This window comes from Globicephala melas, chromosome 12, assembly GCF_963455315.2.
Source record: "Globicephala melas chromosome 12, mGloMel1.2, whole genome shotgun sequence".
In the NCBI taxonomy this organism is placed as follows: Eukaryota; Metazoa; Chordata; class Mammalia; order Artiodactyla; family Delphinidae; genus Globicephala; species Globicephala melas.
The window spans coordinates 25,492,834-25,517,255 of NC_083325.1; the positions used below are offsets into that span (position 1 = coordinate 25,492,834).

General features: G+C 36.3%; 1 protein-coding gene across 1 annotated transcript in view; it reads left to right on the forward strand.

Annotated features, from left to right (window-relative positions):
- TACR1 (tachykinin receptor 1) overlaps positions 1–24,422 on the forward strand; it is a 96,626-nt gene that overhangs the window by 19,625 nt on the left and 52,579 nt on the right. Inside the window, exon 2 of the mRNA XM_030877684.2 lies at positions 2,844–3,038. Coding sequence (XP_030733544.1) covers positions 2,844–3,038 — 195 coding nt within the window. The remainder of the gene's footprint in view (positions 1–2,843; positions 3,039–24,422) is intronic.

Consider the following 24,422-nt stretch of genomic DNA (forward strand, 5'->3'; position numbering starts at 1 on the left):
GACTACCTACACTTAGTGTCCTTTTGTTAAAGCATAATTATATTTCCCAAATAGGTGATAACATTTTCAGAGTCATGCTGACACTTTTGTGTGTTTGACAAAGGAGGGGCACAGTGACTTGCTGATATGTCATGACTAAAATATTCAAATAAGAGTAGAGACATGGGTATGAAATGTACAGTGTGGGAAGTCCATAATTATGTAATATCTTTTTATGGTGACAGATCACAACCAGACTTCTTATGGTGATCATTTTGAACTGCATAGAAATATCCAATCACTATGCTGTATACCAGGAACTAACATAGTGTTATACTTCAAAAACAAACAAACTCATAGAAAAAGAAGATCAGATTTGTGGTTTTCAGAGGTGGGGGTTGGGGGAGTGGGAATTGGGTAAAAGTAGCCAAAAGGTACAAATTTTCATTATAAGATAAAAAAGTACTAAGGATGTAATGTACAACATGATAAATATAATTGACACTGCTGTATGTTATATATGAAAGTTGTTAAGAGAATAAATCCTAAGAGCTCTCATCACAAGGAAAAAAATTACTATCAACCCTTAGAATGTACATATATATATATATATATAAACCACTTTGGTGTACAGTAGAAACTAACACTATATTATAAATCAACAATACTTGAATAAAATAAATTTTAAAAAAGACTACCTAACCACTTTCCAAAAGAGGGAGAAGGAAAAGATCCTGGGAATTTCCTTCCGGGGAGCTATCATCAGTTCTGATTACATGTGTAAAAGCTGACCTGAGGCATCCTAATATTCTTTCATATACTGAACACTGTCTGTGCCATCGCTCTTACAGACCAGAGAAGGAAAGCCTAAGTCCCTAGCAAGAAAATCTAGGAAAAGTTATTCTAAAAGGTATTCTATAAAAGGACAATCAGGGAAGCCTTCATGAAAACTGAGCCATCACGCTTCTCAGACAGGGAAGATCTAACTAATCATAACATGGAGAAGGGAGGAAGTCTCTGAATGCTTCTTGCCCTTCAAGCCAGATGCTCAGCAGGCTCACCCCAAATCCAGCCAAGCACACCCCTTTAAGCCTCTTCAATAATCCACCTGCCATTCCGAATCTGCAGCCTCCCTAAGGCTCTGAGGTATTTATCAGATTACCACTTGAGGTCACATATCCTACTGTCATGTTTTGTGGCTGTTTATTTATATGCGTTTTCTCCTTGGAGAAATTAGAAGCTCGGAGTTCACAAGGAAACACAGTGCTCTGCGTGCGGCAGGTGCACAGTGTGAATTTGTAGTGCACATACTGAATGAAATTGCTTTCCTTGTAAGCCTGGCCCCAGTTCCAGCCTAGAGATCCTAGAGTCCAAAGACTGTAGAAAAGAATTATGTGGAATTATTTGGAGCCAGCTGACAGCTGTTCTATTTGTCTGCTCATTTCTGAAGTCTCCATTGACTATTCAGTCCCATGGAAGCCAGAAACACCTGCCTGTCAGAGAATCAAATGCATGATTCGGAGACTTTGTCAGATACTTAAACCCAAAAGGCGGTATAAGACATAATTCCTACTGTGAAAAAAAAATGCATATTTTAAGGGATGGATCCATGAACTCTGCAAAAAATAATTGTTTTCAGTGTAGACAATATTTATTGGCAGGTGTTAAGAGTGCAAAATAGTAACAAAGGGATGGGAAAAGAGGTTGGCATGGCTCCCCTTCCCCAAGTGAGGACCCTGTAACCAGGCCAGTGAGGTAGGAGTACTTGACTTCAGCCACTTTGAGTCCAGCATCCACTGGAGAACAAGATTCCAGGCAGGAGGGGTCCTCACAACATGGGGGAAGGGAGCAGTACCCTAGAAGGGGCGTGAGCTGTGTTCCATCCCAAGCTGCTTCGTTCCTGTCCACCACACACCTCAAAAGCTCGGGGCAGGGGTGTTAGGGGACTGGGCTAAACCTATTCCTTTAAAAGGTAGGTGATTTTTTCAATGCAGGAGGCAGAATTGATGTGACTATAACTGATATGAAATGCTGATTGGAACATTTGTTAATTCTAAAATCTCAAAGTCTATACACAAATTCAGACGTGGACACTCATTCAGATGACACCACTCAGTGCTTGATCCCAAGTAAGAGATGGAGAAATGGCTCCAGACCTAAAGTCATCATTCACTTTGCTTCCCTCTTCCTGCAGAGAGGTTTCATCTACCCTGGGCTTTGATATGCTCAAGTGTGTCTGTCGCAGGAGGTGGAGAGTCTCTTTCTCTTCATGAAGCATACTTTGTTAGCCATACACTGACTTCTAGATGTTCAAAGAATTGGTGAAGGTTTCTCCAGGAGCTATTGGTTTTTTGTTAGCTTTAGACCACTGCTTTCTCATTTGTACACATTCACTTCCCTTCAAATTGTATGGACCTGTACAGGATTGCTAACCTTTAAAATTGCCACACCAGGACTTTAAAAACTACTATTTCTATCACCATTATTCCTTAATCCAAAAAAGGTAAAAATAGGCTTTACATTGGCTAAATTCACAAAGTTGTTCTTATTTTTCTTATTTCACTGTAAACCACTGACATATACTTAGGCATCATGTCCCTAGCATAAGGACAAGGATGAAAATTTCTCTCCTGAAATGTTGCTAGATGGGTTCTAAAATATTAAAAATATATGGCTGAGTTTAGCATTTATGTCATAAAAGTCATAAAACTTAAGGATAGAATATGAAAAAGAAAATAATTGTAAAAATCACCAGGACTCAAAGGGCTTCTGGAGAATTTTTCACTGGGCAGGAACAATACATAATCACTAATGCAGATTTTGGTGACCAAATTGGAATTTTTGTCCTTTCTTCTCTGTTCCAGGTACATGGCCATCATCCACCCCCTCCAGCCCCGACTGTCGGCCACAGCCACCAAGGTGGTCATCTGCGTCATCTGGGTCCTGGCTCTCCTCCTGGCCTTCCCCCAGGGCTACTACTCAACCACGGAGACCATGCCCAACCGAGTGGTGTGCATGATCGATTGGCCAGAGCATCCCAACAAGATTTATGAGAAAGTGTGAGTAGAGATGAATTTCAGTGCCTTCTTTGCCCTTTCTTGTTCCTTCTTTCTTTTGTTCTTCTGGTGGTTAGGATTTAATTTGTATGTTAGGTTTTAATTTGTAAACATTTCTCACAACCACTCTGTGTCAGGTTGATGTGTCCATAATTTTCAGGAGACTGTTATGTCCCAAATACTATTCTGGACTTTGAATGAAAAGTTTTAAAATATAAGACCTGGATCCTGATATAGCATACCATTTGGGCACACTACCGTGTCCCTCTTACCAGTGACTTTGCCCTGCCAGTGTCTGCATTTCTTTGCCTGGGAACTTTTTCCTACCCTATAGAGTGCCATTTTGCCCTCTTGCGCAGCATGCCAGAGGGTAAGGGAATTATCTTTCCCTCCACACTCCCAGCAGCTCTCAAAAACAACTGATGGGGGAACTTCTCTGGTGGTGCAGTGGTTAAGAATCCGCCTGCCAATGCAGGGGACAGGGGTTCAAGCCCTGGTCTGGGAAGGTCCCACATACCATGGAGCAACCTAAGCCAGTGCACCACAACTACTGAGCTCGTGCTCTAAAGCCTGCGAGCCACAGCTATTGAAACCCACACGCCTAGAGCCTGTGCTCCGCAAGTGATGCCACCGCAATGAGAAGCCCGCACACTGCAATGAAGAGTAGCCCCCGCTCACCGCAACTAGAGAGAGCCTGCACACAGCAACAATCACCCAACTCAACCAAAAAAAAAACACACACAAACTGATGGGAGTTGGCATATGAACACCCCAGCTCCCTCCCCCTTCAGGTGGGAGGTCTCTGAGGTGTGTGTTTTACTGTGTTCAGGGTTTCCTCTTGGGATTAAGCTCCAGTCACCCTGGTAGCAGCTGGCTCAGTGACACACGCTTTGTTAGCCCCACTCCCTACTAGTGTTTCTTTCTCCTTCCAAATAAGTCATTTGCACCTGAATCTTTATCTCAGGATGTGTCTCTGGGGAAAACTAAACCAAAACACCTACCTTCTAGGATTTTGCAGCTGGAAAAATACCTATACATGTGAAATGCATGGGAAGGCAAGGCCAGAACATTGAGACCTTATGAGTAACAGGTCCCCCACAGGACAAGCCTGTTTCTCTTCCAGCGGCCTGACGGATCACATTTAGGGCTTTTTAAAGCTATCTTGGCACATTTTCCAAAATTTCTTATCTTAGAGGCAACATTAAAATGGCTTATTCTTTGTTTTGTTCTATTCAAGTGAGCAGCAATTTGACATTTATATTATCATCAGTTTTCTGGATTCAAAGCACATTGATAATATGGCTCCTTTTGAAAGTCCTCTATAATTTTCCAATCTTGGGTTTATTAAGTGAATTGTAAAAGAAAGACCACTTGTATTAGAATCAGAAGATCTGGGTGTTAATTACAAGATTGCCAGTTTCTAGCTATGTTACCCTGGGCAAGAGCACAGTCTCTCCTCGTTGTTAAATGGAATATGATAAAGCACTGCCTCACATAAAAAACTGTTTTGAAGAGCAAACAAGATAATGTATTCTCGCCTTGTAAGCTATTAAATGCCATACGAAAGATAAGATACTGTTATTGAACTAAATTCATTAGATAGTATAATATAATCATTATAGACCTTTGAACTTATTAAATGGTAAAATGAGACACTGTACCTGTTGGCCCTCTAGATTTGAGGGTCCAAAATCCTGTTGCACACAGAGTTACACTACTGCATCTGTTCCATGGAGCATGGAAATGTAGCCTGTCAGAAAGCAATACATAAAGTTCAGACTTTGCCTTCCAGACACAGACAGCGGGATTTAATTGATCAGGCAGTGGGAGGATTAATGCTTAGCCTAGGAGATGTTGAACATTTTTCTTTCAAGTGAAACTACAAACCTGAGCAGAGTCACAGGGGGAGAAAGAACATAGCTTTACAAGCTGTACGGGACCCATGAACATGTTCAAGCCAGAAGCTTCCCTCAAAAGGGGGAAAAAAAACCCCTCTGAATTAAAGTTCATTATATAAACTGCTTCAGAAACTGCCGTCAACTTCATGGACCTTAGCTCAGTTCTTAGTTCTTGTGAGCTTTTCAAAGTCTGATCACCTTTCTGAAACTTTTTGCTTCAAATAAGCACAGTTCTTTTATCTTCCAACAAATTCAAATTTTAACTTGGAAATAAAGGTTTATTTTCTCACAGATCTCTGGGATCTCATGCAAGAAACAGTAGTGTTTTACTTTTAAACATTTTTCTGTTTTATGCTTACTAATGATTAGAAAGTCCCTTTGAGACTCAATGTTTTGGACTGTCCTTTCAAGTTACCTTTAAAGAATTTTGGGTAACTGCTACTGGATGCATGGTTAGGTTTGCCATTATTGTTTATTTCATGATTTTAACCTAAAAACAAATGGGCCTGGAATAAGAGCTCCTGATTTTATCTATTCAAGATGTATAAAATGTTTATAGATGCAGTGGTAAGTTGAAAGCATCCACATTTGCCATTCATATATTGTCTGTGATACAAACATAAGTGTAAGCTTTATGCAAACCTATTTTATTTTTGTCAGTATCTGTCATAATGCATCATGATATATTTTTTAGGGAATTTAAATTCCATCAGTTCTAAACTAAGTACTTTATTATATTCTCTTTTATTAGAACTAATGATTGTCATTTCCACAGTACACAGTAATTCCAAATTTGAAACCATAATGAAATTTTATTTTGAGACAGGGTAAGAGAATATGCTTGAGAGTTAAATGAGTGATCAACTCCCAGCTACATCTCTCTCTAGTTGAGTCGTAATAGTCAAGTTATTCAAGCTCCTAAGCCTAATAGTACAGTCCATATAGAGGTGTTGAGAGAAGTAAATAAGGTACTTGCTTAGCTCAGTGCCATGCACATTGGAAAGAATCTAGTGAATGTTACCTACTGTTGTTAGCGTCATTCATTGATCTGGGTACATGGGCAGAAAACTGGCAGCAGGGAGTGAGATGGGCAAATGCTTAGGCCCAATTCATCTGATGAATAATTTATGCCAGATAATTACGCTAAAAGGTTTTGTGAAAATCTGGGTCTTTTGAAAATCTTTGAAAGTCTGGCATTTGCCTTCTGGCTACATGGTTAACCTCTAACCCTGATCACTTATCATTTAGATTCTTATTAATACATGTATTAAAGTAAACACTTTTAAAGAAACGCAATCCAATAAAAGGACAGGCAAAAGATATCCTTATATATTAAATGGCCAATTAATATATAAGGAGGCACACAACTTCATTCATCAACAGTGAAATGAAAATTAAAACCATAATGAGATCTTACTATCTACCTATTAGACTAGCAAATGTTCAGAAGTCTGACTAAACTAAGCATTTAGAACTTTTGGTGAAGAACCTTAGTAGACTGCTAAAAGTATACATTGATAAAACCACATTGGAAAACATTTTGTAGTATCTAGAAAAGAAGAAACTATTCATACCCCATAACCCTGCAATTTCACTCAGGGGTAATTAATTACCCTAGAAAAACTCATGCTATGAACCCACATACATCTAGATATTGTTTATATCAGCATCATTCTTAAAGCCCTAAACTGGAGATATTCCAAATGTCCGTCTTCAGTTAGATGGATATTTTAACTGTGGTACAAGCATGCCATGGAATATTATGTAGTTGGCAGAATGAACAAAATGTAGCTCCATGCAGCATAAATGGCTCTTGTAAATAAGGTTTTAAAACAAGCAAAATGAAAGGTGGTAATACTACAACTGCAAGCAAAGAAGTAGTTACCATGAAAGTGAAGACTGTGATTATCTTTCAAGGGAGAGAAAGGGATGTGATCAAGAAGGGACACTTGGAGTTGCTTCTGAGGATATGGCATTATATTTCTCCAGCACAATGGTAGTAGCATGAGTGTTTGCTTTAAAATTACTCGTAATGCCAAGTAGTTTGACTTATGCACTTTGTCTGGAATTTATGTTTCATTTTTATTTAACTTAAAATTAAATGCTATCCAAAGGTTTTTGCTTTTGCAAGCTCTCAAGATACTGCTTCCATTGGGATAACCCCAAATTTCCTCCATAAGAAATTATCTTCTGAAGTGTGGGCTGTGCCTGGGGTGACATTCATAAGTACTCATCTCTGAATTAGCCGAAGTATGGATGGGCCCCGTTTCATTCTCATGTTTATTTGCATTTTGCCTTGCTAGCTCCTATGTGTCAGCCCATTTGGAATTTTTCCAATTGGTCTAATGGGGGTTAGGACAAATTATTGTCCCTGGAAGGATGTGACAAATGTTAACCAGAGAACAAGCCCATAGACTCTCCACAGCACTCATCCCTTGCTGCTATTATTCATAAGCACGTACATCTGGGCTACAAAATGCTACAGATAGACTTGGTTCATCTTCCTGGAAAATCATTTAAAACTTCATTTTGCATTTAAAAATATAAATAAATTATGGGGTATAATGAAAGTTCTTATAATTTCTTTAATCACCCATATTCCCATCATTTACAAAGGCTCTAACATTTTGATGAATTTCCATCCAGGGAAATATTGTTCTTAGTTTCTTTTGAAGTGTCTTGTGTACCTACAGGTCAACACAAATATAGATTGTTTCCCTTTTTGTAACACAAAATGTAGCTTATTATGCACATTGTTCTGTTTTTTATTTAACTTAATACGTCTTAGAGATCTTTTCATATCAGTTCATGAAAAGCTTCTCTATTCTTTTTTTCAGCTACACAGTACTCCATGTTATAAATGTACAATATTATTTAACCAGTCACTTTTAGTGAACTTGGGATTGTCTCCAGCCTTTTGCTATTGGATTGCTGTCATGAATAACCTTTACATTTATAATGTAAGGCTATGTGGAGCATAAAAATCCCCAAAATGGAATTGCTGGGTCAAATTTTTATATTGGCCTTCCATACTAATTTACATTCCCACCAGAAATGTGTGAAAGTCTCTGTTTCTCCACAGCCTCGTCAACAGACTGTATTGTCAAGATTTTAGATTTTTACCCACTAAAGTTAAAAATGCATTTCTCTTATTGGAACGGGGTTGAATTTTTTCATAGTTTGAATCATTTGTATTTACATTTTATAATCCGCCATTTACCATATCATAAAGAATTTCTTATGTCATTATACATGCTTGTACAATTTGATGTGAACATATATGTGTGTATGCATATGTAAATAATAGTTTTTTTAACTAATCTCCTTCTTTGAAAATTGATTAGTGATTTCCCTTAGCTGACTAGTAAGATAAAACAGCAAACTTCATAAGCAGGCTGCTTCTAGCTACATCCCTAGATCCCTGCAGGGACAGGTTCAATTTCTTCTGTCATCCACTGTTTATGTCTACAATCTGCAGTTATGGAATGTTATTCTAAAATTATTCATGAAACTGGAGACTTGAGTTCATTATTAATATAGTATTGTCATAGTTTGTGATTGAGTCCTGCCATAATTTTAGCAACTTGGCAGCTGTGACTGCTCTTGTGAAACTGTGACACTACCTAGGAAGTCCTGTAATGGTAGAGTGATTGACTGGTGAGGAAGAAAAATTTCACGGGTAACCAAAAGTAACTCTTCCCGATGGAGAAAAAAAGCACAGTAAAAGAAAAATTAAAGTATAAAGAAGAAATATTTGGCTTTGAAAAATGCAAATTCAGTAGCTTTCAAAATTATTTGGATCCAAGCCCACTCTTGAGGATGCTATCCAGGGTGTCAAGTTGCCGTGGCCCTGGAAGGTTATGGGGTAATACCCCTGAGGACAAGGAAGATGAATGAGTCAATATTTCTTTATCAGAGGGCTCACCAATATGGCCAAGAAAAAGTCTATAATAAGGATGAAAAATGAGAAATACATCCCAAAGAATGAGATTTAGGCAGCCTGGGGAATTTCAGCTTCCCTGAATCATTTATTAATATTGGTCATATGTCATTTTCTGTTAATTAAACTTCTTTGTACATAACTTTGTGGTAAAGTTTTAGCATGAAGTAAGATGTGCTTATCGGAATTACAAATATTACCAATAGTCCTGGGAAAGGAAACTATGTCAGAAAACAGCATCACTCATGACTATAATTACCTGGAGATTTTGTGAAAGTGTGCATGAACGTGGATATATTAACTCTAATATAATTCTTTTATTTTTTATAAATTTATTCATTTTATTTATTTTTGGCTGCATTGGGTCTTCGTTGCTGCCCTCGGGCTTTCTCTAGTTGTGGCGACTGGGGGCTACTCTTCGCTGCAGTGCACGGGCTTCTCATTGTGGTAGCTTCTCTTCTTGCAGAGCATGGGCTCTAGGTGCATGGGCTTCAGTAATTTTGGCATGCAGGCTCAGTAGTTGTGGCACATGGGCTTAGTTGCTCTGTGGCATGTGGGATCTTCCAAGACTAGGGCTCCAAGCCCTAGTCCCCTGCATTGGCAGGCAGATTCTTTTTTTTTTTAAACATCTTTATTGGAGTATAATTGCTTTACAATGTTGTGTTAGTTTCTGCTGTATAGCAAAGTGAATCAGCTATACATATACATATATCCCCATATCCTTTCCCTCTTGCTTCTCCCTCCCATCTTCCCTATCCCACCCCTATAGGTGGTCACAAAGCACTGAGCTGATCTCCCTGTGCTATGCAGCTGCTTCCCACTAGTTATCTATTTTACATTTCATAGTGTATATATGTCACTGCCACTCTCTCACTTCGTCCCAGCTTACCCTTCCCCCTCCTTGTGTCCTGAAGTCCATTCTCTACATCTGGCAGGTGGATTTTTAACCACTGCACCACCAGGGAGGTCCTCTAATATAATTCTTTATTAGTACCAATTGTAACAGAAGACTGTCTTTATTTATAGCATTTTGTCTTTTGTATGTCATATCCCGTCATCTTAGCTGAAATATTTACATTTATACATATCCTTTAGTTTCATTAATAATAATGAAAATTAAAAATCAACTAATTGGTGGAGAATAAGAAGGAAAAAAGAATATTAGAAAAAGTACCTGTAGTTTACTTCCCCAATTTTCCACATTCTTGATTATTTCACAAATAAAAAACAAATGTGGATCCTTTACCAAGCTGCTCCAGGCCTTGCCAAAAGGGTGTCAGCATATTAGTGGTTCCAGGACTGTTTATGCTAGCTTGTATGATTAATCTCCTCCCTGACACCCACGACATTTATATAGCCCAGCACTCCTAGTATTGTCACTGCTGTTGATGGAAAGCAGTTAAACTGATAATGAAAAGTGCATTGATATTTCAGGGGAAAATGGTTGCACAAAAGCAAGTCTTTAACCCTGACACTCAGACAAAAAATTTACAGTAAATAAAATTTTAAAAAAAGAAGGAGAAGGAGAAGAAGCCTACATTAATGCAGAAACTAGGAAGGTTGCCATAAAAATGCCATAAATTTCACTACCTTTCTGGTAGATATTTCACAGATAGAGACAAAGAGGAGGCAGTAGCCACCATGGGAAGTCATGTGCAATACATATGGCAACGCCTAATTTGGAGGTGAAAGTGTAAGCTTGAAAAAGATGGGACTACCAAATTTGGGATTCCTTTGTGCTGTCATGTTAAATTTCCAGAGATAGCTGACCTTACTGAAAGAGAAAACACAACCAGGCCTGAAAGTGTAATTGAATGTAAGATTAAATGGACAATTTTCTACAAAACTGTAAATCACATTAATGCAGCTTGAGAGGCGAAGAATGAAAATACTGTTCAAGAGTTACAATTATAAAAGGCAATGGAATCAAAATTTGTGCAGAAAATTTCTTTCAAATACCTTATAAACTCTTAATGAGTTCAGAACCATATGGAGAACTTGCTAATTTATTATATGCATTTGGTATGACCTAAATGTAAAAAGTTGACAAACTAAGCTCCAAAAACAAACATTTAGGCCAATTCCATTTCCAACTATAGATAAGAGATCCACACAAAAGAATTCAAAATTATATTAAAATAACAATGTTTTATTTTTTGAGCATGACTGCTTCCAACAATAACGTTAGTAAGTTATCAGTAAATTGTTATTTTATTTTATCAAATGAATTGGTCAAAGGGAAGTATATATTTGTCTCAATAAATGTCAAAAATAAAATTTTTAAAAGGTAATATGTATTAAAGAAAAAAATAGTTTATATCAATAATAATCCTTGAGAAAATAAAGTGAATAACACATCTTCTTTACAACAGAAACAAACAAAGAAAACCCCAGAAAATTAAGAAATAGGCATTATATGAAGAAAAACAAAAAAATCATGCTATTTTAGACTTTACTGAATGGCATAACAGAATACTTGAGAAACATTTCACATGATCCAAAACCTGGAAATTATCTAAGGGTATATAGGAAACAGTCTCCCTTCTATATACATTTTTTTTTTGTACACCAATGTTCATAGCAGCATTATTCACAATAGCCAAAAAGGTGGAAACGCCCTTCTGTCTTTATGTAATTCCATGAAGATATCAGTTCTTCTCAAACTATTCCAACAAGTATGTTTAGGTGGCTGATAAAGCAAATCATCTGAAAGAATAAATGGATAAAAATAGTTCAAGAAAATGTTGAAAAAGAAGAATTAATTTTGATATCAGCAAAATAACAAAAAAGAAATATAAGAAGTGGCTTGTTCTTTCAGATATGAAAATACTCAATACTGAGGATAGAATTGGTCAATAAAAAACAGAATAGAAATCACACACACAGACACACACACACACATACATACACACACACAGAAACCCAAGAATATAAAATTTTATATATAGTATATGCTACAGATAACATGTGAATTCTGAAACGATTTTTCCATAATTTTTTTGGAAACGTGAGAACCCCAAATTCTGTAGGATTTTGTAACTTGAATGAGTTTATAAGTAACCATTATGGGTAACCACATAACTCACAGCTACCCACAACTTAGAGAGTCAAAATTACATTAGTGTACTGAAGCCTCTAAGAGGCTTTCCATTTTTAAATTTTTTATTTACTTTTTTAATATAATATATTCATGTGGTTTAAAAACCAGTAAGTTTCAAAAGTAATCAGAAAAAAGATTTCTCCCTCTAACCACTGTTCTTAGTTTCTTTTGAATTTTTAAATTTTAATTAATTTATTTTTTATACAGCAGGTTCTTATTAGTTATACATTTTATACATATTAATGTATATATGTCAATCCCAATCTCCCAATTCATCACAGCACAACACCTACCCCGCCACTTTCCCCCCTTGGTGTCCATATGTTTGTTCTCTACATCTGTGTCTCTATTTCTGCCCTGCAAACCGGTTCATCTGTACCATTTTTCTAGGTTCCACATATATACGTTAATATTTGATATTTGTTTTTCTCTTTCTGACTTACTTCACTCTATATGACAGTCTCTAGATCCATCCACATTTCTACAAATGACCCAATTTCATTCCTTTTTATGGCTGAGTAATATTCCATTGTATATATGTACCACATCTTATTTATCCATTCCTCTGTCAATGGGCATTTAGGTTGTTCTATGACCTGGCTATTGTAAACAGTGCTGCAATGAACATAGGGGGGCATGTGTCTTTTTGAATTATGGTTTTCTCAGTGTATATGCCCAGTAGTGGGATTGCTGGGTCATATGGTAATTCTATTTTTAGTTTTTAAAGGAACCTCCATACTGTTCTCCATAGTGGCTGTATCATTTTACATTCCCACCAACAGTGCAAGAGGGTTCCCTTTTCCCCACACCCTCTCCAGCATTTCTTGTTTTTAGATTTTCTGATGATGTCCATTCTAACTGGTGTGAGGTGATACATCATTGTAATTTTGATTTGCATTTCTCGAATAATTAGTGATGTTGAGCAGCTTTTCATGTGCTTCTTGGCCATCTGTATGTCTTCTTTGGAGAAATGTCTATTTAGGTCTTCTGCCCATTTCTTGATTGGGTTATTTGTTTTTTTTTAATATTGAGCTGCATGAGCTGTTTATATATTTTGGAGATTAATCCTGTGTCCATTGATTCATTTTCAAATATTTTCTCCCATTCTGAGGGTTGTCTTTTCATCTTGTTTGTAGTTTCCTTTTCTGTGCAAAAGCTTTTAAGTTTCATTAGGTCCCATGTGTTTATTTTGGTTTTCATTTCCATTAGTCTAGGAGGTGGATCAAAAAGGATCTTGCTGTGATTTATGTCAAAGAGTATTCTGCCTATGTTTTCCTCTAAGAGTTTTACAGTGTCTGGTCTTACACTTAGGTCTCTAATCCATTTTGAGTTTAATTTTGTGTATGGTGTTAGGGAGGGTTCTAATTTCATTCTTTTACATGTAGCTGTCCAGTTTTCCCAGCACCACTTATTGAAGAGATTGTCTTTTCTCCATTGTATATCTTTGTCTCCTTTCTCATAGTTTAGTTGACCATATGTGCGTGGGTTTATCTCTGGGCTTTCTATCCTATTTCATTGATCTATGCTTCTCTTTTTGTGCCAGTACCATATTGTCTTGATTACTGTAGCTTTGTAGTATAGTCTGAAGTCAGGGAGTCTGATTCCTCCAGCTCCGTTTGTTTCCCTGAAGACTGCTTTGGCTATTCGGGGTCTTTTGTGTCTCCATACAAATTTTAAGATTTTTTTGTTCTAGTTCTTTAAAAAAAAAATGCCATTGGTAATTTGATAGGGATTGTATTGAATCTGTAGATTGCTTTGGGTAGTATAGTCATTTTCACAATATTGATTCTTCCAATCCAAGAACATGGTATATCTCTCCATCTGTTTTGTTCTCAGTTTCTTGTGAGCTTTCCAAAATTCCTCTCTGCTTATCAAAAAGGGTTTGACTACATATTCTAATTGTCTCCTTTCTTAACACAAAGTGTCATATATGACATACCATATTCTTGTTTCTTCCACTTACAGTTTAACTCAGATATTCTTTCCCCTTAGTATTAAGCAAATAGTCTCATTTTTTTCTTTACAGCTGCATAGTATTACTTTGTATAGAAAAATCATAACTTATTTATCTGGCATGATATTGATTTATATTTGGATTGCTCCTAGTGCTTTGCTATTTCAAATAATATTGTAATGAATAGGCTCCACTCTGATAATTTTTCAGCAAAGAAACCTGATGGTTTTGGTTAAACCTTGTGTTTCCCAAATTTACTTGATCATAGAATCCTTCTTTTGACTAACCCTGGTAACATCCCACAGAAATAGTGTCCATAATATATATTCTGGTGAAACTCTGCACTAATCAAAAAAATGTGTTTCTTTCTGACATCTTAAAATGAATATAAATTCCAAATATATTGGAAAGGAGTGAAAACTTTCAAAAAATAACACTCAAGACAAAACTAAAATGAAGAGATGGTTGGTTTGAGTATAAACATAGATATAGATACAGGTATAGATATATTTGTTAAATACTGTATGCCAGGAAACTCCATGAGAGAGTTTGGCAAATGACAAAGTGAGGGAAAAACCCACAATGTATGAGACAAACCATTGACATAATTAACATAGAGGAGACCTGAGCACCTGTGGTTGGAGCACCAAGTCCAAACCACTGGACTAACAGAGATCTTCAGGTACCAGGAATATTAGTCAGTGTGAGCTCTCCCAGAGGCCCTCATCTCGGCGACAAGACCTGCCTCCAACTAACTGCCTGCAAACTCCAGTGGTGGATGCCTCAGGCCAAACAATCAGCAAGACAGGAACACAGCTGCACCCATCAAAAAAATGAGATGACCAAAAAATATGTTACAGATGAAGGATTAAGGTAAAAACCTACAAGAGCAAATAAATGAAGAGGAAATAGGCAACATAACTGAAAAAGTATTCAGAGCAACAATAGTAAAGATGATCCAAGTAGTAATAGAAATGGAGGCATGGATTGAGAAAATAAAAGAAATGTTTAACAAGGACATACAAGACCTAAAGAACAAAAAAACAGTGATGAACAACACAATTACTGAAATGAAAAATACACTAGAAGGAATCAATAGCAGAATAACTGAGGCAGAAGAACAGATAAGTGAACTGGAGGATAGAATGGTGAAAATAACTGCCATGGAATGGAATAAAGAAAAAAGACTGAAAAGAAATGAGGACACCCTCAGAGACCTCTGGGACAAATTAAATTCACCAAAATTAGAATTATAGGGGTCCCAGAAGAGGAAGATAAAAAGATAGGGTCTGAGAAAATATTTGAAGAGATTATAGTCAAAAACTTCCCTGACATGGGAAAGGAAATAGCCATACAGGTCCAGGAAACACAGAGTCCCATACAGCATAAACCCAAGAAGAAACACACTAAGACACATATTAATCAAACTAAAAAACATAAATTCAAGGAAAAATGTTAAAAGCATCAAGGGAAAAGCAACAAATAATGTAAAAGAGAATTCCTATAAGGTTATCAGCTGGTTTTTAAGCAGAAACTCTGTAGGATAGAAGGGAGTGCCAGGATATATTTAAAGTGATGAAAGGGAAAATCCTACAACCAAGATTACTCTACCCAGCAAGGATCTCACTCAGATTCAACAGAGAAATGAAAAGCTTTACAGACAAGCAAAAGCTAAGGGAATTCAGCACCACCAAACCAAATTTCCAACAAATGCTAAAGGAGCTTCTCTAAGTGGCTTCTCTTCTCTAAGCTTCTCTTCTCAAGAGAAGAAAGAGACCCACATAAACAAACACAAAACAATTAAGAAAATAGCAATAGGAACATACATATCAATAATTATCTTGAATGTAAATAGATTAAGTGCTCCAACCAAAAGACACAGATTGGCTGAATGGATACAAAAACAAGATCCGTATATAAGCTCTCTACAACAGACCCATTTCAGTCCTAGGGACACATACAGACAGCAAGCGAGGGGATGGGAAAAGATATTCCATGCAAATGGAAATCAAAAGAAAGATGGAGTAGCAATATTCATATCAGAAAAAATAGACTTTAAAATAAAGACTGTTGCAAGAGACAAGAAATGACACTACATAATGATCAAGGGATCAATCAAAAAAGAAGATATAACAATTGTAAATATACATGCACCCAACATAGGAGCACCTCAATATATAAGACAAATGCTAATAGTCATGAAAGGGGAAATCGACAGTAACACAATAATAGTGGCGGACTTTAACACCCCACTTACATCAATAGACAGATCATCCAGAGAGAAAATAAACAAAGAAACACAAGCTTTAAATGACACAATAGACACATAGATTTAATTGATATTTATAGAACATTCCACCCGAAAGTGGCAGAATACACTTTCTTCTCAAGTGCACATGGAACATTCTCCAGGATATATCACATCTTGGGTCACAAATCAAGACTTGGTAGATTTAGAACAATTGAAATCATATCAAGAATCTTTTCTGACCACAACACTATGAGATTAGAAATCAATTACAGGGAAAAAAAACTGGAAAAAACACAAACAAATGGAGGCTAAACATTATGCTACTAAATAACTAAGAGATCACAGAAGAAATCAAAAAGTACATAGAAACAAATGACAATGAGAACATGAAAACCCAAAACCTATGGGACACAGCAAAAGCAGTTCTAAGAGGGAAGTTTATAGCAATTCAATTTCACCTCAAGAAACCAGAAAAGTCTCAAATAAAAAATCTAACCTTACACCTAAAGCAACTAGAGAAAGAAGAATGAAACCCCCAAAGTTAATAAAAGGAAAGAAATCATAAAGAGCAGAGTAGAAATACATGAAATAGAAATGAAGAAAACAATAGTAAAGATCAATAAAACTAAAAGTTGATTCCTTGAGAACATAAAAAAAATTGATAAACCTTTAACCAGACTCATCAAGAAAAAAGGATAGAATTCAAATCAATAAAATTTGAAATGAAATGGAGAAATTATAACTGACAATGCAGGAATACAAAGGATCATAAGAGACTACACAAGCAACACTATGCCAATAGAATGGACAACGTGGAAGAAATGGAAAAATTCTTAGAAATGTACAACCTTCCAAAAATGAACCAAGAAGAATTAGAAGACATGAACATACCAATCACAAGTAATGAAATTGAAACTGTAATTAAAATCTTCCAGTAGGGCTTCCCTGGTGGTGCAGTGGTTAAGAATCTGCCTGCCAATGCAGGGGACACAGGTTCAAGCCCTGGTCTGGGAAGATCCCACATGCCGCGGAGCAACTAAGCACATGTGGCACAACTGTGGGGGCTGTGCTCTAGGGCCCGTGAGCCACAAGCAGTGAGCCTGCATGCTGCAACTACTGAAGCCCACACACCCAGAGCCCATGCTCAACAACAAAGAGAAGCCACCACAATGAGAAGCCCGTGCACTGTAACCAAGATTACCCCCCACTCACCACAATTGGAGAAAGCCCATGCACAGCAAAAAAAAACCCCAATGCAGCCAAAAATAAATAAAATAAATTTAAAAAATTTTTTTCAGTAAACAAAAGTCCAGGACCAGAGGGCTTCACGGGCGAATTCTATGACCAATATCACTGAAGAATATAGATGCAAAAATCCTCAAAAAAATAACAGCAAACAGAATCCAGCAACACATTAAAAGGAGCATACACCATGATAAAATTGGATTTATCCCAGGGATGCAAGGATTCTTCAATACACACAAATTAATCAGTGTGATACACCATATTAACAAATTAAGAATAAAAAGCGTATGATCATCTCAATAGATGCAAAAAAAAAAGCTTTTGACAAAATTCAACACCCATTTATGATAAAAACTCTCCAGAAAGTGGGTAATCTACCTCAACATAAAAAAGGCCATATATGACAAACCCACAGCAAACATCATTCATAATGTTGATAAACTGAAAGCTTTCCTCCAAGATGAGGAAAAAGACAAGGATGTCCACTCTCTCCACTTTTATTTAACATAGTTTTGGAAGTCCTAGCCATGGCAATCAGAGAAAAAAAAAAAAGAAATAAAAGGAAAACAAATTGGAAAAGAAGAAGTAAAACAGTCACTGTTCACAGATGACATAATACTATATATAGAGAGAAAATCCTAAAGATGCTACCAGAAAACTACTAGTGCTAATCAATGAATTTAGTAAAGTTGCAGGATATAAAGTTAATGCACAGAAATCTCTTGCATTCCTATACTCTAATGATGAAAGATCAGAAAGAGAAATTAAGGAAACACTCCCAATTACCATTGCAACAAAAAGAATAAAATACCTAGGAATAAACCTACCTAAGGAGACAAAAGACCTGTACTCACAAAACTATAAAACACTGATGATAGAAATCAAAGATAATGCAAACAGATGGAGAGATATACCATGTATTGGAAAAATCAATATTGTCAACATGGCTGTACTACCCCAAGTAATCCACAGATTCAATGCAATCCCTACAAATTACCAATGACATTTTTCAAAGAATTAGAACAAAAAGAAATTTACAATTTGCATGGAAACAGAAAAGCTGTAAATAGCCAAAAAAATCTGGAGAGAGTAAAACAGAGCTAGAGGAATCAGACTCCCTGACTTCAGACTATACTACAAAGCTACAGTAATCAAGACAGTATTGTACTGGCACAAAAACAGAAATATAGATCAATAGTACAGGATACAAAGACCAGAGATAAACCCACACATATATGTCACCCAATCTATGACAAAGGAGGAAATGATATGCAAAGGAGAAAAGACAATCTCTAGGTCCATCCATGTTGATGCAAAAGGCATTATTTAGTTCTTTTTTATGGCTGAGTAATATTCCATTGTATATATGTACCACATCTTCTTTGTCCATTCCTCTGTTGGACATTAAGGTTGTTCCCAAGTTCTGGCTATTGTAAATAATACTGCAATGAACATTGGGGTGCACATATCTTTTTGAATTATGGTTTTCTCTGGGTATCTGCCTAGGTGTAGGACTACTGGGTCATATGGTAGTTCTATTTTTAAATTTTTAAGGAACCTCCATACTGTTCTCCATAGTGGCTGAACCAATTTACATTCCCACCAACAGTGAGGAGGATTCCCTTTTCTCCACACCCTCTCCAGCATTTATTGTTTGTAGATTTCTTGATGATAGCCATTCTCACCAGTGTGAGGTGATACCTCATTGTAGTTTTGATTTACATTTCTCTAATAATTAGCAATGTTGAGGATCTTTTCGTGTTCTTTTCAGGCACCTGTATGTCTTCTTTGGAGAAATGTCTATTTAGATCTTCCCCCCATTTTTTGATTGGGTGTTTTGTTTTTTTGATATTGAGCTACATGAACTCTTTGTATATTTTTGAGATAAAGCCCTTGTCAGATGCTTCATTTGCAAATATTTTCTGCCATTCTGAGGGTCGTCTTTTCGTTTTGTTTGTGATTTCCTCTGCTGTGTAAAAGTTTTAAGTTTCATTAGGTCCCATTTGCTTATTATTTTTTTTAATTTTTTTTACACTAGGAGGTGAATCAAAAAATATCTTCCTGCGATTTATGTCAAAGAGTGTTCTGCCTATGTTTTCCTCAAATAGTTTTATAGTGTCTGGTCTTACGTTTAGGTCTTTCACCCATTTTGAGGTTTTTTTTTTTTTTTTTTTTTTTTTAACATCTTCATTAGAGTATAATTGCTTTACAATGGTGTGTTAGTTTCTGCTTTATAACAAAGTGAATCAGTTATACATATACATATGTCCCCATATATCTTCCCCCCTGCATCTCCCTCCCTCCCACCCCCCCAATCCCACCCCTCCAGGTGGTCACAATACACCAAGCTGATCTCCTGTGCTATGCAGCTTCTTCCCACCAACTATCTACTTTACGTTTGGTAGTGTATATATGTCCATGCCACGCTCTCACTTTGTCCCAGCTTACCCTTCCCCTTCCCCATATCCTCAAGTCCATTCTCTAGTAGATCTGCATCTTTATTCCAGTCTTGCCCCTAGGTTCTTCTGACCATTTTCTATTTTCTTCTTTTTTTTTTTAGATTCCATATATATGTGTTAGCATATGGTATTTGTTTTTCTCTTTCTGACTTACTTCACTCTGTTTGACAGTCTCTAGGTCCATCCACCTCACTACAAATAATTCAGATTCATTCCTTTTTATGGTTTAGTAATATTCCATTGTATATACGTGCCACATCTTCTTTATCAATTCATCTGTTGATGGACACTTAGGTTGCTTCCATGCCCTGGCTATTGTAAATAGAGCTGCAATGAACATTTTGGTACATGACTCTTTTTGAGTTATGGTTTTCTCAGGTTATATGCCCAGCAGTGGGATTGCTGGGCCATATGGTAGTTCTATTTGTAGTTTTTTAAGGAAAATCCATCCTGTTCTCCATAGTGGCTGTATCAGTTCACATGCCCACCAACAGTGCAAGAGGGTTCCCTTTTCTCCACACCCTCTCCAGCATTTATTGTTTCTAGATTTTTTGATGATGGCCATTCTGACTGGTGTGAGATGATATCTCATTGTAGTTTTGATTTGCATTTCTCTAATGATTAATGATGTTGAGCATTCTTTCATGTGTTTGTTGGCAATCTGTATATCTTCTTTGGAGAAATGTCTCTTTAGGTCTTCTGCCCTTTTTGGATTGGGTTTTTTGTTTCTTTGTTATTGAGCTGCATGAGTTGCTTGTATGTTTTGGAGATTAATCCTTTGTCAGTTGCTTCATTTGCAAATATTTTCTCCCATTCTGAGGATTATCTTTTCATCTTGTTTATGGTTTCCTTTGCTGTGCAAACGTTTTAAGTTTCATTAGGTCCCATTTGTTTATTTTTGTTTTTATTTCCATTTCTCTAGGAGGTGGGTCAAAAAAGATCTTGCTGTGATTTATGTCATAGAGTGTTCTGCCTATGTTTTCTCTAACCATTTGATGGTGTCTGACCTCACATTTAGGTCTTTAATCCATTTTGAGTTTATTTGTGTGTATCCTGTTAAGGAGTGCTCTAATTTCATTCTTTTACATGTAGCTGTCCTGTTTTCCCAGCACCACTTATTGAAGAGAGTGCCTTTTCTCCATTGTATATTCTTGCCTCCTTTGTCATAGATTAGGTAATCATGGTGCATGGGTTTATTTCTGGGCTTTCTATTCTGTTCCATTTATTTCTATTTCTGTTTTTATGTCAGTAACATACTATTTTGATGACTGTAGCTTTGCAGTATGGTCTGAAGTCAAGGAGTTGATTCTTCCGGCTCTGATTTTTTTTTTTTCCTCAGGTTTTCTTTGGCTATTTGGAGGTTTTTGTGTTTCCATACAAATTGTAAAAATTTTTTGTTCTAATTCTGTGAAAATTGCTATTGGTAATTTGATAGGGATTGCACTGAATCTGTAGACCTCTTTGGGTAGTTCAGTCATTTTGACAATGTTGATTCTTCCAATCCAAGAACATGGTATATCTCTCCATCTGTCTGTGTCATATTTTATTCATTTCCTTAGTATCTTATAGTTTTCTGAGTACAGGTCTTTTGCCTCCTTAGCTAGGTTGAATCCTAGGTATTTTATACTTTTTGTTCCAATGGTAAATGAGATTGTTTCCTTAATTTATCTTTCGTATTTTTTGTTGTTAGTGTATAAGAATGAGAGATATTTCTTGTATTAATTTTGTATCCTGCAACTTTACCAAATTCATTGATGAGCTGTAGTAGTTTTCTGGTAGCATCTTTAGAATTTTTTATGTATAGTATCATCATCTGCAAACAGTGACACTTTAGTTTCTTCCTTTCCAATTTCTATACAGTTTATTTCTTTTTCTTCTCTGATTGCCATGGCTAAGACTTCCAAAACTGTGTTGAATAAAAGTGGCGTGAGTGGACATCCTTCTCTTGTTTCTGATCTCTGAGGAAATGCTTTCAGTTTTGTACCATTGAAAATGATGTTTGCTGTGGGTTTGTCGTATATGGCCTTTATTATGTTGAGGTAGGTTCCCTCTATGCTTACTTTCTGGAGAGTTTTTTTTTTATCATAAATAGGTGTTGAATTTTGTCAAAAGCTTTTTCTTCATCTATTGAGATGATCATATAATTTTCATTCTTCAATTTGTTAATATGGTGTATCACAATGATTGATTTGTATATATTGAAGTATCCTTGCATCCCTGGAATAAATCCCACTTGATCATGGTGTATAATCCTTTTAATGTGTTGTTGGATTCTGTTTGCTTGTATTTTGTTGAGGATTTTTACATCTATGTTCATCAATGATATTGGTCTATAATTTTTGTGTGTGATATCTTTGTCTGGTTTTGGTATCAGGGTGATGGTGCCCTCCTAGTATGAGCTTGGGAGTGTTCCTTCCTCTGCAATTTTCTGAGGAGTTTCAGAAGGGTAGGTGTTAACTCTTCTCCAAATGTTGGATAGAATTTTCATGTGAAGCCATCTCATCCTGGACTTTATTTTGTTGGAAGATTTTTAATTACAGTTTGAATTTCAGTACCAGTGATTGGCCTCGTCATAATTTCTGTTTCTTCATGGTTCTATCATGGAAGGTTGTACCTTTCAAAGAATTTTTCCATTTCTTCCAGGTTGTCCATTTTATTGGCATATAGTTCTTCACAGCAGTCTCTTACGATCCTTTGTATTTCTGTGGTGTCTGTTTTAACTTCTTTTCATTTCCAATTTTATTGATTTGAGTCCTCTCCCTTTTTTCTTCATGAGTCTGGCTAAAGGTATATCAATTTTGTATATCTTCTCAAAGAACCAGCTTTTAGTTTCATTGATTGTTGCTATTGTTTTCTTCATCTCTATTTCATTTACTTCTGCTCTGATCTTTATGATTTCTTTCCTTCTACTAACTTTTGATTTTGTTTGTTCTTCCTTCTCTATTTGCTTTAGATGTAAGGTTAGGTTGTTTATTTGAGATTTTGCTTCTCTCTTGAGGTGAGATTGTATTGCTGTAAACTTCCCTCTTAGAACTGCTTTTGTTGCATTCCATAGGTTTTGGATCATCATTGTCATTTATCTCCAGGTACTTTTTGATTTCCTCTTCGACTTCTTCAGTGATCCATTGGTTATTTAGTTACATATTGTTTAGCCTCCATGTGTTTGTGTTTTTTACAGATTTTTTTTCCCTGTAATTGATTTCTAATCTCATAGCATTTTGGTCAGAAAAGATGCTTAAATTTACTGAGGCTTGATTTGTGATGCAAGATGTGATCTATCCTGGAGAATGTTCTGTGTGCATTTGAGAAGAAAGTGTAATCTGTTGTTTTTGGATGGAATGTCCTATAAACATCAATTAAGTTTATTGGCTCTAGTTTGTCATTTAAGGCTTATGTTTTCTCATTAATTATCTGTCTGGATTTTCTGTCCATTGGTGTAAGTGGGGTGTTAAAGTCCCCCACTCTTATTGTGTTACTGTCAATTTCCCCTTTTATGACTATTAGCATTTGCCTTATATATTGAGGTGCTCCTATATTGTGTGCACATATATTTACAATTGTTATATCTTCTTTTTGGATTGATTCCTTGATCATTATGCAGTGTCCTTCCTTGTCTCTTGCAACAGTCTTTATTTTAAAGTCTATTTTGTCTAATATGAGTATTGCTACTCCAGCTTTCTTTTGATTTCCATTTGCATGGAATACCTTTTTCCATCCCATTGCTTTCAGTCTGTATGTTTCCCTAGGTCTGAAGTGGGTCTCTTGTAGACGGCATATATACAGGTCTTGTTTTTGTACCCATTCAGCCAGTCTGTGCTTTTTGGTTGGAGCATTTAATCCTTTTACATTTAAGGTAATTACTGATATGTATGTTCTTATTGCCATTTTATTAATTGTTTTGGGTTTGTTTTCATAGGTCTTTTTTCTTCCCTTCCTCATGATGTTTTGATAAAGTAGTCTATATATGTACAAGGTTGTTTAAGTTGCTAGTCTCTTAATTTCAAATGCAATTCCCATTTCCTACCTTTGTTCTCTCTTCTCATCATGGTTACTGGTTTTGATATCACATTTGTGTGTGGATGATTTCCTGATTTTATTGTATGTTTGCCTTTACCAGTGGGCTTTCCCATTTGTGATTTTCTTATTTCTAGTTGTGGCTTCTCTCCCCAACCCCTTTGATTAGAGAAGATCCTTTGGCATTTGTTGTAAAGATGGTTTGGTGGTACTGAATTCTCTTAGCTTTTGCTTGTCTCTAAAGCTTTTGATTTCTCCTTCGAATCTGAATGAGAGCCTTGCTGGGTAGAGTATCCTTGGTTGTAGGTTTTTCCCTTTCATCACTTTGAATTTATCGTGTCACTTCCTTCTGGCCTGCAGAGTTTCTGCTGAAAAATCAGTGGATAACCTTCTGGGAATTCCCTTGTATGTTATTTGCTGCTTTTCCCTTGTTGCTTTCAATATTTTTTCATTATATTTAATTTTTGTTAGTTTGATTAATGTGTGTCTTGGTGTGTTCTTCCTTGGGTTTATCCTATATGGGACT